The sequence below is a fragment of the Aquarana catesbeiana genome, linkage group LG08, assembly GCF_042186555.1.
Source record: "Aquarana catesbeiana isolate 2022-GZ linkage group LG08, ASM4218655v1, whole genome shotgun sequence".
Taxonomy (NCBI): domain Eukaryota; kingdom Metazoa; phylum Chordata; class Amphibia; order Anura; family Ranidae; genus Aquarana; species Aquarana catesbeiana.
In genome coordinates this window covers 280,734,764-280,750,032 of record NC_133331.1, presented here as the reverse complement: position 1 = coordinate 280,750,032, position 15,269 = coordinate 280,734,764, and the positions used below count along the sequence as shown (strand labels likewise).

General features: G+C 44.8%; 2 protein-coding genes across 2 annotated transcripts; one reads left to right on the top strand and one right to left on the bottom strand.

Annotated features, from left to right (window-relative positions):
- The first annotated feature begins 8,406 nt into the window (after positions 1–8,406).
- On the top strand, positions 8,407–9,134 carry LOC141104543 (histone H1.01-like). Its single transcript, XM_073594145.1, has one exon. The coding sequence runs from the start codon at positions 8,436–8,438 to the stop codon at positions 9,090–9,092; it is 657 nt and encodes a 218-aa protein (XP_073450246.1). The 5' UTR covers positions 8,407–8,435; the 3' UTR covers positions 9,093–9,134.
- A 1,314-nt stretch (positions 9,135–10,448) lies between these two features.
- Positions 10,449–10,929, bottom strand: LOC141104553 (histone H3). Its single transcript, XM_073594158.1, has one exon. The coding sequence runs from the start codon at positions 10,888–10,890 to the stop codon at positions 10,480–10,482; it is 411 nt and encodes a 136-aa protein (XP_073450259.1). The 5' UTR covers positions 10,891–10,929; the 3' UTR covers positions 10,449–10,479.
- Between the last annotated feature and the right edge of the window lie 4,340 nt (positions 10,930–15,269).

The following is a 15,269-nucleotide window of genomic DNA, read 5'->3' as shown; positions in this document are numbered from 1 at the left end:
ATGGCTGCAGGAAACCCAGTGATCTTTCCGAGAGAGGCAGAACGGCGATCTGCCTATGTAAAGAAGGCAGATCGCCGTTCTGCTAGTATGAAGGACACAGATCTTGTGTTTCTGCTAAGCACTAGGGATGAGCCGAACACCCCCCTGTTCGATTCGCACCAGAACATGCGAACACCGTTAAAGTCTATGGGACACGAACATGAATAATCAAAAGTGCTAATTTTAAAGGCTTATATGCAAGTTATTGTCATAAAAAGTGTTTGGGGACCTGGGTCCTGCCCCAGGGGACATGGATCAATGCAAAAAAAGTTTTAAAAACGGCCGTTTTTTCAGGAGCAGTGATTTTAATAATGCTTAAAGTCAAACAATAAAAGTGTGATATCCCTTTAAATTTCGTACCTGGGGGGTGTCTATAGTATGCCTATAAAGGGGCGCATGTTTCCTGTGTTTAGAAGAGTCTGACAGCAAAATGACATTTTGAAGGAAAAAACTCATTTAAAACTACCCGCGGCTATTGCATTGCCGACAATACACATAGAAGTTCATTGATAAAAACGGCATGGGAGTTCCCCAAAGGGGAACCCCGAACCAAAATTAAAAAAAAAAAATGACGTGGGAGTCCTCCTAAATTCCATACCAGGCCCTTCAGGTCTGGTATGGATATTAAGGGGAACCCCGGCCAAAATTAAAAAAAAAAAATGACGTGGGGTTCCCCCTAAATTCCATACCAGACCCTTCACGAAAAAAGTGTCAAAAATGTTAAAAATGACAAGAGACAGTTTTTGACAATTCCTTTATTTAAATGCTTCTTCTTTCTTCTATCTTCCTTCATCTTCTGGTTCTTCTGGTTCTTCTGGCTCTTCTGGTTCTTCCTCCGGCGTTCTCGTCCAGCATCTCCTCCGCGGCGTCTTCTATCTTCTTCTCCTCGGGCCGCTCCGCACCCATGGCATGGGGGGGAGGCTCCCGCTCTTCTCTTCTTCTTTTCTTCTCTTCTTCTCTTCTTCATTTTCTTCTCTGGGCCGCTCCGCTATCCATGCTGGCATGGAGGGAGGCTCCCGCTGTGTGACGGCGCTCCTCGTCTGACAGTTCTTAAATAACGGGGGGGCGGGGCCACCCGGTGACCCCGCCCCCCTCTGACGCACGGTGACTTGACGGGACTTCCCTGTGACGTCACGGGGAATGCCACAGGGAAGTCCCGTCAAGTCACCGTGCGTCAGAGGGGGGCGGGGTCACCGGGTGCCCCCCCCCCGTTATTTAAGAACTGTCAGACGAGGAGCGCCATCACACAGCGGGAGCCTCCCTCCATGCCAGCATGGATTGCGGAGCGGCCCGGAGAAGAAAATGAAGAAGAGAAGAAAAGAAGAAGAGAAGAGCGGGAGCCTCCCCCCCATGCCATGGGTGCGGAGCGGCCCGAGGAGAAGAAGATAGAAGACGCCGCGGAGGAGATGCTGGACGAGAACGCCAGAGGAAGAACCAGAAGAGCCAGAAGAACCAGAAGATGAAGGAAGATAGAAGAAAGAAGATGCATTTAAATAAAGGAATTGTCAAAAACTGTCTCTTGTCATTTTTAACATTTTTGACACTTTTTTCGTGACTTGACGGGACTTCCCTGTGACGTCACGGGGAATGCCACAGGGAAGTCCCGTCAAGTCACCGTGCGTCAGAGGGGGGCGGGGTCACCGGGTGGCCCCCCCCCCGTTATTTAAGAACTGTCAGACGAGGAGCGCCATCACACAGCGGGAGCCTCCCTCCATGCCAGCATGGATTGCGGAGCGGCCCGGAGAAGAAAATGAAGAAGAGAAGAAAAGAAGAAGAGAAGAGCGGGAGCCTCCCCCCCATGCCATGGGTGCGGAGCGGCCCGAGGAGAAGAAGATAGAAGACGCCGCGGAGGAGATGCTGGACGAGAACGCCAGAGGAAGAACCAGAAGAGCCAGAAGAACCAGAAGATGAAGGAAGATAGACGAAAGAAGATGCATTTAAATAAAGGAATTGTCAAAAACTGTCTCTTGTCATTTTTAACATTTTTGACACTTTTTTCGTGAAATGGTAGGGGTACACCATTTCACACAGGGGGGGGCCGGGATCTGGGGGTCACCTTGTTAAAGGGGGCTTCCAGATTCCGATAAGCCCCCCGCCCGCAGACCCCCACAACCACCGGCCAGGGTTGTGGGGATGAGGCCCTTGTCCTCATCAACATGGGGACAAGGTGTTTTGGGGGGCTACCCCAAAGCACCCTCCCAATGTTGAGGGCATGTGGCCTGGTACGGTTCAGGAGGGAGGGGGGGCCGCACTCTCGTCCCCCCCTCTTTTCCTGCGGCCTGCCAGGTTGCGTGCTCGGATAAGGGTCTGGTATGGATTCTTGGGGGGACCCCACGCCGTTTTTTTTTTTTTTTTTTGGCGCGGGGTTCCCCTTAAAATCCATACCAGACCTGAAGGGTCTGGTATGGAATTTAAGGGGAACCCCACGTCATTTTTTTTTTTTAATTTTGGCCGGGGTTCCCCTTAATATCCATACCAGACCTGAAGGGCCTGGTATGGAATTTAGGGGGACTCCCACGTCATTTTTTTTTTTTTAATTTTGGTTCGGGGTTCCCCTTTGGGGAATTCCCATGCCGTTTTTATCAATGAACTTCTATGTGTATTGTCGGCAATGCAATAGCCGCGGGTAGTTTTAAATGAGTTTTTTCCTTCAAAATGTCATTTTGCTGTCAGACTGTTCTAAACTCAGGAAACATGCGCCCCTTTACAGGCACACTATAGACACCCCCCAGGTACGAAATTTAAAGGGATATTACACTTTTATTGATTGATTTTAAGCATTATTAAAATCACTGCTCCTGAAAAAACGGCCGTTTTTAAAACTTTTTTTTGCATTGATCCATGTCCCCTGGGGCAGGACCCAGGTCCCCAAACACTTTTTATGACAATAACTTGCATATTAGCCTTTAAAATTAGCACTTTTGATTTCTCCCATAGACTTTTAAAGGGTGTTCCGCGGCATTCGAATTTGCCGCGAACACCCCAAATTGTTCGCTGTTCTGTGAACTTGCGAACAGCCAATGTTCGAGTCGAACATGAGTTCGACTCGAACTCGAAGCTCATCCCTACTAAGCACCAAAAGAAAGCTCTATTTGTGGGGGAAAAAAAAGGACATCAATTTTATTTGGGTACAGTGTCGCATGACCGCGCAATTGTCAGTTAAAGCAACGCAGAGCCATTTTGCAAAAAAATGGCCTGTCATTAAGGAGGGGTAAACCTTCTGGAGCTAAAGTGGTAAAAGACAAGAAAGATGCAGCATATAGTGGACATAAAGAGGAATTATACTTTGCTCTCTAATGGCCTGTGGCTTTTACTTTCTCTTCATTCCAGCTCTGCAGCCTATGCAAGAATCTTCAGTATTTAACACTTGCAGGATGGTTGGATGCCTGTCTCCCCTGCTGCATTGCTGTGGTTTCATCCACCAACTGCTTTTTCAATAGAGGACTCAGCAGTGACATAACAATTGGAGGAAGGAGTCACATTGTGTGGTGGGGAACAAAGACATACGACACACCTGGGAGGGAGTGTTGGATGATTTGCAGACTGACAGAGTCTGTGGGGCTGAAAGAGGATTGCTAGGAGATGGGTCGTTGGGGGAATGGAGAATGAGGTAAGCAAAAGTTTTTTTACTCTCCCCTAGCCTGAATTAGCAGTTAACCCTTGTAGTGTGGGCACAGAGCTCCACTGCAAGTGAGAATGTTTTGGTTTACTGTCAGATGGGCTTTAAAGAAACATGAATGTTAACGAAATGAGGTGGACAGCTTCCGCAATGCCCCCCCCCCCCCCCCCCCCCATAGAAGCTGCTGGCAGGGTAATCACCACAATCCTGAAATGAATCCAGAATGGATGAAACATTGAGGGGCTGAAAAAAGATGGGGCATTGAGGCCTTAAAGTGGCCCAGGGACTTTAAACAGTGCTCAAATCAATAAAGTAGAAAACATAAAAAATTCATTTTTTATTTAACAATCTTTAAAAAAAACAGACATTGGCCAAAGACCACATACAGAACAATATATTCATTGATACAGAGATTAATACCACTTTCTCAACATGTTTCGCTTTCCTAAGCTTCTTCAGGAGATATATTGTGATATTATGGTCAACTATGAAAATAAAGAAAATATGTATGTAAACAAATGTCTGCTTATAAGTTACAGTCATAATATATATTGATACATATTGGTTTGATCATAGGGAAAAAAATATGAAGAATACAAAAATTGATAAAACGTATATATATATCATACATCAAAGGAATATATAACACATGTGTATCAAAAATAATAATAATAATAAAAAAAAAAAAAAACACACCGACCACCAAGTCACAATTTACTTTTTCAGTCTTACCTTTAGAGAAAGAATTTTTTATTTAAAAAAATAAAAAGTAGAAATTTGTGCGATAGCAGATGTTTTTGCTCTTTTTGCTCTGCTATCGCACACATTTCTACTTTTTATTTTTTTAAATAAAAAATTCTTTCTCTAAAGGTAAGACTGAAAAAGTAAATTGTGACTTGGTGGTCGATGTGTTTTTTTTTTTATTATTATTATTTTTGATACACATGTGTTATATATTCCTTTGATGTATGAGATATATATATATATATATATATATATATATATACGTTTTATCAATTTTTGTATTCTTCATATTTTTTTCCCTATGATCAAACCAATATGTATCAATATATATTATGACTGTAACTTATAAGCAGACATTTGTTTACATACATATTTTCTTTATTTTCATAGTTGACCATAATATCACAATATATCTCCTGAAGAGGCTTAGGAAAGCGAAACATGTTGAGAAAGTGGTATTAATCTCTGTATCAATGAATATACTGTTCTGTATGTGGTCTTTGGCCAATGTCTGTTTTTTTTAAAGATTGTTAAATAAAAAATAAATTTTTTATGTTCTCTACTTTATTGATTTGAGCACCGTTTAAAGTCCCTGGGGCCACCTTAAGGCCTCAATGCCCCGTCTTTTTTCAAATATATTTTCTGGGATGTGGTGCTTTGGATTTTCCCTCCCTTCCAAATATTTTTTTCATTGAGGAGCTGAAAGAAGAGATGTAATCCAGTACCATGTGTGGGCCTTTGACCTCCTCTAGCATGCAGTGCACACCTTCTGAGTGCAAAGGAGGAGAATTCAAGCCTCATATTTTGTGTACAGAAGTGTGTAAGAAACGTGTTCATACGCCTGCTGCTTCCCTCCTATCCAGGCATATTGTCAGGACATGTAGTATGTTATATAGAACAATAGTGAAGGCATACAGTACTGTCAGTACATGAAAGGAAATTGTATGTCACGTAATGAAGGCATATTATTGGGACATGTAGTAAAGGCATACAAGTGAAGGCCGCCAGATCCTGCCCCCCGTGCCACGTGAATGAGTATGGGGTACATCATACCCCTACCCATTCACCTGGAATAAAAAGCGTCAAAAATAAAACACACTACACAGGGTTTTAAAATAATGTATTGGGCAGCTCCGGTGGTCTCTTCCTTCTTCTCTGCGCTCTCCTCCTGCTATTAGGTCGTCTTCTGCTGTTTTGCTAGCTCTTGCCTGGTCTTCCCTGTCTCCTTCTCTTCTTCTCTCCTTCTCATGTTGACAGGACGCTCTCTCCCGCTGTAAAACTGTGTGCATGGGGCGGGGCCCCCATAGGCATGGGGCGGAGTCGTCGGGTGATGTCATCCAGTGACCCCGCCCCCTTATGATGTCGCCCCTCGGGGCATGATGGGGCGGTGGGCGGGGTCAGATGACATCACCCAGTGACTCCGCCCCATGCTTATATAAGTCGTTGCGCAGCTCGCACGCTGCATTACAGAGGGGGAGAGCGTCGTGTCAACATCGGAAGAAGACCGGGCAAGAGCTAGCAAAAGAGCAGAAGATAGCTCTAGAGGCCCGGCACAAGACTCCGGACAGAGGGAGAAGAACCAGAGAGTGGAGAAGAACAAGCAAGAGCTAGCAGAAGATAGCTCTGCAGGCCTGGGAAAAGAACCAGAGAAGAGGGAAGTAGACCGGGCAAGAGCTAGCAAAAGAGCAGAAGATAGCTCTGGAGGCCCGGGAGAATATCAAGGGAAGAAGACCGGGCAAGAGCTAGCAAAAGAGCAGAAGATAGCTCTGGAGGCCCGAGAGAACCAGAGAAGAGAGTAGAGGCCCGGCACAAGACATAGAGGCAGAGAAACACTTAACCAGGGTTATCGCTGTATGCCAAGAACCAAGCAGACCGCTCCTAAGTCCACCGGAGGGAGGGCATAATACCCCCCCACTGCCATCCTCATCACCCCCCACACACAACACAAAGGCTCTTCTCGGAGCCACCACATCCTCCTCACAAAGAGCTCCATACTATCTCATCACCAATACATCATACAAATACTCCTCACCACATCTCTACACCCCCCATCACACCGCACTCACATCTCTAACATTTCTAAGATGATTACAAAGTAACAATTCACACTTCTCTAGGAAGGAGATCTTTTCTCGTGCCGATCTCTTCTCACCACAATACAATATATAGGAGAGGAGAACAAGACACCTTCCTAGAAAGATTCTCTTCATATCTCTAGACTTCCCTCATCATTACCAGGAGATCGGGAAAGAAAACCTGTTCAAGAGAAATACAAAGTCATCTCCTCCCCTCCTGTACACAGATCCCGGGATCACCTCTTTCTCAGCTCCGGTGTAGAAATCCTACAACTGACTAGTAAGAAATCTCACACTCACTATTCATTCTTCTGTATGAAGACGAGATTTCCTCTCCCCGATCTATCACAGGAATCTCTCTGCTGTTCTACAACTTTCTCCAATCTTCCCTCTCACACACACACCGATCACATTGTTACACCTTCCCATCAGCACATCTTACACTCTTTCTTTATTTCTTCTCATTCATTATCTACAGAAGACAATTATTGGCACCCTGGAGAGAGTTGTACATTTCTCATTCCAAGCGTCAAATTATTTTATATGTCAGCCAATCAGCAGATAGTGATCTGTACGGTGAGTGCAGAACTCCATCATCTGCAAACTGCACAGCGATGAGATTTCGGCGAGCAATTTGAAAATATTCCGATCAGTCAATCACAGCCTCTTGTCGTTCCTGTGTCAGCCAATAAGATCGTTTATATTATCATACAGGGAGCTTTCTAAAAGCGGGGCCGGGAGATCAAATTTTAATCCAAATGTGACATCGGGGCTGCTAATCCTCTTCATGTTATTTGTGGGTGAAAATATGGAATTCTATTCTATGACAGTGAAGAGTCCATTCTCCGCATAACACAATGTTCTTGTTGCTGATCATTCTAACATGTCCGATCAGTACAATAGTAAACTGGACCTCGGTGTAGAGAGTTGGGAGGCCCCTGCCCTAGAGAGAAATCTATCACTACAAATGACCAAGATTTACTATCAAGATTTGACCCACCATAGACTATAATGGGATGTGCCACAAAGTAATGATTACTGAGCTTTGGGGGTAAAAAATGTTGACGGATTCTCTCCTTGGTATAAAAAATATATATATATATATATATAATTTTTATTTTTCTTTATACAGTATATTTTCTGAGTAGACTATATAGATAGCTGTGTGGTAAAATGTGGCAATAAACTTAGAGTATTTGAATGACAATATATTTATCATGATGAAATAATGATACATCACCACCAAAACAAACGATTTACTAGTCTGCTGTGTGCAGTGGCTACAAACATACAGTTGTCATAATGAGGAAAGATTGATAAATAGTACATGAAATATGACATGTCCTCATCAGATGACACCTTTGTATCTCTAACAATCTCCCCCATCACATCACACAAGGATCTCAGGTCTCCGGCTGATGTTTTTGTTCCAGGCTCCTTCTACTCAGCTATAGATGAGCAGAGTTCTGTATTAGAGGGAAATGTTTCCTGATCTTCACTCTTCACTCATCTAATGTGAAGATGATTGTAGTTGGAGATGTGAGAAGATTGTTTTCTGATGAGAATGTGTGTAGAAAAGCAGGTAGAAGGAAGAATGGGACACACACTCAGGAGGATGGATGTGTTTGCAGCCTCTGTGTTCAGCCTCCTGAGCAGATCATGAGAGCGGTAAGTGACAGATCGATAAGTGACAGTCCAGTGAGCAGATCGGGTCCCCGATGAAGATTGGACATCCTTCCATTTCTTATTATAATCGTTTTTCTCTCTATCAGGGAAACACAACAAGAGAGAGAAGATTCCCCAACACTGGAGTGACAGTCAGTGGGCGTGTCTAACGTGTAACCAATAGCAGTGCAGAAGGCAAGTTCTATATCAACCAATAGTAGTGCAGAACGTCTCTATATAAGCCAGAGCACCACACACGATATTTATCTATTTTCAAAAGCTCGTTGAGAATCATGACGGAGACTGAGATCGCCCCAGCCGCCGCTCCTCCAGCGGAGCCCGCCGCCAAGAAGAAGGCGACTAAGAAGACGGCAGCCGGAGGAGCCAAGAAAGGCAGCAAGAAGCCGTCCGGTCCCAGCGTGTCCGACCTCATCGTCACAGCCGTGGCCGCTTCCAAGGAGCGCAGCGGGGTCTCCCTGGCCGCCCTCAAGAAGCTCCTGGCCGCCGGAGGATACGATGTGGACAAGAACAACAGCCGCCTCAAGATCGCCATCAGGGCGCTGGTGACTAAGGGGAGCCTCGTCCAGGTCAAAGGACATGGAGCCTCCGGATCCTTCAAGATCAACAAGAAGCAGCAAGAGGGCGACAAGGCCAAGAAAGTCACCAAGAAGAAGCCATCGGCTGCGGCCAAGCCCAAGAAACCTGCGGCCGCCAAGAAGCCAGCCAAGTCCCCCAAGAAGAAAGTCCCCAGCAAAGCAGCCAAGAGCCCCAAGAAGGCCGCCAAGAAACCGGCAAAGGCTGCAGCTTCTCCCGCCAAGAAGGCGACAAAGAGCCCCAAGAAGCCCAAAGCTGCAGCCAAGCCGAAAAAAGCCGCCAAGAGTCCGGCTAAGAAGGCGGCTAAACCCAAGACAGCAGCCAAGCCCAAGAAGGCCGCTCCGAAGAAGAAATAAAGGAAGGCGGCAGTAGCCGGAGAACTCCTTCATCTCCACCCCCCAAAGGCTCTTCTCAGAGCCACCTACCTCCTCCTAACAGAGCAACACCTACCTACCTACACCCACCTCCTCCTAACAGAGCCACACCTACCTACCTACACCCACCTCCTCCTAACAGAGCTACACCCACCAGGGGCCGCATAGACTTTACACACAATCTAGATGAGATGATATGTTCCCATCACACATTGTACATTTATCTCTTGCAGGGAATCTCAGATTACATTTTATGATAAATCCCACAAATGATTACTAGAGATCCTGTAGATCGGAAATCCCTCCTGCTATAAAGGATCTTTTCAGGGGCCCCACCCCACACACATCTGTCATGTGCAGATAGGAGACCTGGAGGTCCCCGACAATTCCCGCACAGTCTGTGGGATCTCCCGGGGGAGGGGGACATTCACACTTCCTCTTTCTAGATGATCGTTCAGGATCTTCAATATTTCATGTGATCGGTATGAGGGAAATCATTGTACTGATCGGACATGTTAGAATGATCAGCAACAAGAACATTGTGTTATGAGGAGAATGGACTCTTCACTGTCATAGAATAGAATTCCATATTTTCACCATATTGTCACAACAGATAGTGGAAGGTGTTCCGCACACACTCACCGTACAGATCACTATCTGCTGACATAATCAAATAATTTGAGGCTTGGAATGAGAAATGTACAACTCTCTCCAGGGTGCCAATAATTGTCTTCTGTAGATAATGAATAAGAAGAAATAGAGAAGAGTGTAAGATGTAACAATGTGATCGGTGTGTGTGTGTGAGGGGAAGATTGGAGAAAGTTGTAGAATAGCAGAGGAGAGATTCCTGTGATAGATCGGGGAGAGGAAATCTCGTCTTCATACAGAAGAATGAATAGTGAGTGTGAGATTTCTTACTAGTCAGTTGTAGGATTTCTACACCGGAGCTGAGAAAGAGGTGATCCCGGGATCTGTGTACAGGAGGGGAGGAGATGACTTTGTATTTCTCTTAAACAGGTTTTCTTTCCCGATCTCCTGGTAATGATGAGGGAAGTCTAGAGATATGAAGAGAATCTTTCTAGGAAGGTGTCTTGTTCTCCTCTCCTATATATTGTATTGTGGTGGGAAGAGATCGGCACGAGAAAAGATCTCCTTCCTAGAGAAGTGTGAATTGTTACTTTGTAATCATCTTAGAAATGTTAGAGATGTGAGTGCGGTGTGATGGGGGGTGTAGAGATGTGGTGAGGAGTATTTGTATGATGTAGTGGTGATGAGATAGTATGGAGCTCTTTGTGAGGAGGATGTGGTGGCTCTGAGAAGAGCCTTTGTATTGCGTGGGGGGTGATGAGGATGTTGGTCGGGGGGTGTATTAGGCCCTCTCTCCGCGGATGCGGCGTGCCAGCTGGATGTCTTTGGGCATGATGGTGACCCTCTTGGCATGGATGGCGCAGAGGTTGGTGTCCTCGAAGAGTCCTACGAGATAAGCCTCGGAGGCTTCCTGCAGAGCCATGACGGCGGAGCTCTGGAAGCGCAGGTCGGTCTTGAAGTCCTGGGCGATCTCTCGGACGAGGCGCTGGAAGGGCAGCTTGCGGATGAGCAGCTCGGTGGATTTCTGGTAGCGGCGGATCTCTCGGAGAGCCACGGTGCCGGGCCTGTAGCGGTGAGGCTTCTTGACTCCGCCGGTGGCCGGGGCGCTCTTGCGGGCGGCTTTGGTGGCCAGCTGCTTGCGGGGAGCTTTCCCTCCGGTGGACTTACGAGCGGTCTGCTTGGTTCTTGCCATGGCTGATCGATGCTTCCAATCTCCAGAAGAAGGAACACAAGTGTGAGAACACGGGCTGTGAGGCGTCTATTTATACACATCACTGCCTTCTGATTGGACAACTAACTCACACCCCTTTTCATGATTGGTTTACTTTAAAAAAGCGGCATTTTTAAAATGCCCGGCAAGATCTGCCCGTTATCTGTGTTAGTAGAGTTACCTTCTTTGTGTGGGGTGGGGGAGGGGAGTTCCTCCACATCATACAAGATCTCCATATTACCAAAAAGAGAAAATATTATTCATACATATTTTTATAATCAAAGTTTAGAGACTCTTCAAGTAGAAAGGTGACTTGTACAGCTTGTTCCATCCAGTACAATTCTGTACTAACATGGAGGGACAGATCGCTGAGCAGACAATGAATCGTGTCCCCCCCAGCATTGTCCTCCCTGCTCCGGACACATCTGGGATCGGTGCGATCATTACTTCTAGATGTTCCATGTGGATCAGCATTAGATCATTGAACTCCTATTGCAGGATCTACATTATAATCGGTGTGCCGCCAACTCCTACCGGGGGAATTGAGGGAATGGACACAGGGCGACATCTAGATTGTATAATCAATCCGATACATTTACATGAATTGGGTTTTATTTGTCAGAAAATGCTGCAAAAACATGATTTGAACTATAATTCTCATGATATCATGTCACCATTAAAAGGAGAATGACAGCTCTGATATGGAGCATATGAGAGGGTCTTATGAAGAGCATCTGTGTCTTGTTTGGATGATGGGGGGTGTTGGGGATTTACTTGGTGCTGGTGTACTACATAAAATATTATTATTTGACAAAATGTATATAGTGCTAACAGTTTAAACAGCTCTTTACAATACAAGGGTGACAGTACAATCTCTATACAGTTCAATACAAAATGAATAGGAGCGTCCTGCTCATGGAGCTTACAATCTAAAGAAATATTTTTGTAATCAAAGATTAGAGACTCCTTATCAGTGTAATAATCAGAAACATTGAGATTGGATTATTTTTGCCCATATTTCAGTTAATTAGATGACACAAACAGAGATAACCCCCAGGATCTGAGGGATGTATGATAATCTGCATTACAATGTGTAACCTTCACTTTCTAATCTGTGTAATGTAATCTGAGGCAACTGAAATTCACCAAATATATATATATATAAATATACACACAAAATAGAGAGGGAGAGATACAGACCAGGAAAGACAATGTATGCCCAGCTGATGATCTAATCCGTCTCTTCCCCCCGATCTAAGGTGAGTAGATGATTTTATGTATATATCTATCTTTGGACCCCCCATAAAGAAAATAGATGCTGTATGACAAAATGAAAACACAAGGGGATCTATTAGTAAAAATTCTAAGCAGATGATCCCTAAACTATTCCTAATATGTGAGCATCCCCCCTGTATATGTGTCTCCAGACATTATCGTGATTTGTGAAAAGTCCAAGATCATTTATAAAAGGGAAAACAAACGTGTCGGTTAAAAATGACGTAATAAAGATATTATATATGTGTAATCCTTCTATACATACAAATCCGCTTTCAATGTACGGGGAAAATCTCCCATGTATTCTACGAGGAGCAACACTGACACCTAGTGGTGACAAAATGCATGCCTTTTATACGGGGAAGACATACAATGGGATTGAATGGTTTGTTCCCACTAGCACAATATTCATCTATAAATTAGATCCTCCGGATATTCATTCTACAGGACGGGTCTAAGTGGGGAAAAAAAAATATAATCTGGAATTTCTCAATAAAGGGAATTTGGAAGACTAGCTGGTATTCGGATGGATTTATTCTAATTCATCCACAAATGCACAACTCCCCATCAGATTGTACAAAATGATCTTTCATAATCTGTTAATTCTTCACTTGTGTTAAAGATAAAATGTGATGAGAGCTCATTGATGGAAATGGTGGGTGGCTCTTAGAAGAGCCTTTGTGTCTTGTGTTGGGATGATGATGATGGGGGATTACTTGGCGCTGGTGTACTTGGTGACGGCCTTGGTGCCCTCGGAGACGGCGTGCTTGGCCAGCTCTCCGGGCAGGAGGAGGCGGACGGCGGTCTGGATCTCCCGGGAGGTGATGGTGCGGCGCTTGTTGTAATGAGCCAGGCGGGAAGCTTCGCCGGCGATGCGCTCGAAGATGTCATTGACGAAGGAGTTCATGATGCCCATGGCCTTGGACGAGATGCCGGTGTCGGGGTGGACCTGCTTGAGCACCTTGTACACGTAGATGGCATAACTCTCCTTCCTGCTCTTCCTCCGCTTCTTGCCGTCCTTCTTCTGGCTCTTGGTCACGGCTTTCTTGGAGCCCTTCTTGGGCGCCGGGGCGGACTTGGCTGGTTCAGGCATGATTAGGATCAATCAGATCAACTCCGATGTGTGCTGGAGCCGCCCTCATATGCTGATTTTATAGGCGTCCTAGACAAATGAGTCTCCTCCCTCCTCACTCTTCTATTGGAGGATTCAGTCATGTGATGGGAAGGAGTGGAATGCTTTCCTTCCTCGTTTACCGATTGGTGTAGAAACAAGTCAGAACACTATTGGCGGGCTTGAAAAGTAGCCAATCACAGTGTGTGATGTCAGAGCATTGACAATATAAATATAAGGAAGGGCCCGAAGTTGGTTATCTTTGTCAGAGTAACGACACAGAAATCTCACAATGTCTGGCCGTGGAAAACAAGGAGGCAAGGTTCGGGCTAAGGCCAAGACCCGATCATCCCGGGCTGGTCTGCAGTTCCCAGTCGGTCGTGTTCACCGTCTGCTCAGGAAGGGGAACTATGCCGAGCGGGTCGGGGCCGGAGCTCCCGTCTATCTGGCCGCCGTCCTCGAGTATCTGACGGCTGAGATCCTCGAGCTGGCCGGCAACGCCGCCCGCGACAACAAGAAGACCCGCATCATCCCCCGACACCTCCAGCTGGCCGTCCGCAACGACGAGGAGCTCAACAAGCTGCTGGGCGGCGTCACCATCGCCCAGGGAGGAGTCCTGCCCAACATCCAGGCCGTGCTGCTGCCCAAGAAGACCGAGAGCCACAAGGCCGCCGCCAAATCCAAGTAATCCCAACAACTCCTTTCTAGTCCCAAATCCATTCATTTACAACACAAAGGCTCTTCTCAGAGCCACCCACATCTCTCTACAAAGAGCCCACACATACCTCATTGTGTCTACCACATCGCATGGAATGAGCCCTCAATTCTCTTCATAGCTTTACACAGGAAATACATTCTTATTTATTCACACTTCTAATACAGGAGAGTTGTACAGGGAGAACAATTACTACATATAAAGAGTCTGAAATGTATTATTGGGGGATCTGCTCATCTTACATGGTCATTGTCCTTCAAACTTTAGTTCTGCCGAATTTATTATAGATCAGAAATCATTCATTATATACCAAAACAATCATCCCCCCCAACTGATCAGGAACACAGATCTCAGAATTGTCCTATTATTGGGGGGGGGGTGGTAGATTCAGAACGGAATGGCTTAATTTCCAGTAGAACGTTACAATCATCTCAGATCGGCTAATCTGACACAAAAATTGAATGATAAAAAAAATGTAAATTCTTCCGGAGAACATTCTAAACACACTGGAATATATTGTTTCAAGGGGTTTGTACTATAGAGATCAATGAAAACAGAGAAAGATCTCAGAACACATTTCTTTGGACTCATCAAAAACATTGGTTAATGAAGGAAACGCCCAGAGCTCTGATTGGCTCACAGTTAAAATTGATACTTTCAAATTTGCCCGCCTGAATTCTTTGGAACGTTACAGAAATAATCAGCCCTATTATACCGCCAAATCCGAGACATATCATTAGCGCTTTATTTTCAAGTAGATTCATCGATTAGTCTGGAATAGAAATTGATTCAGAAGATTATTGAATAATGTAAAATATGTTCTCTGTTAGTAGATTTATAAAAAGTCAAAGGACTGGTAGAAGTCATGACACCGCCAGATCGGTATCCACTTTGTAACTAGAAATCAGCAACAATGTTTCTAAGTAATTTTCTGCAGGGTACTGAATGGCTTTATCTTAGAAACATAAATGCGACTTTTTTCTCCTTTTCTTTAGTAATCCCTTATAGATATGTGAATGTTATTAACAATAATAACTGGTGATTTGTGTTCTCTGTGTAATCTCCGAACATGAATTAGAAAACCGTAATAAAGGAAGAATAGGTTTGTCATCAGCAACATAAAATATGTGAATGGACTGGTAGAAATCATGACGCTGCCAGATACCTAAAAGTATGTACAATAAAATACATTATCAGATCTGCATAGGATTATGTAACTGGAAAAAAAAAAAAAGATACAAATATATAATTCATCATGAC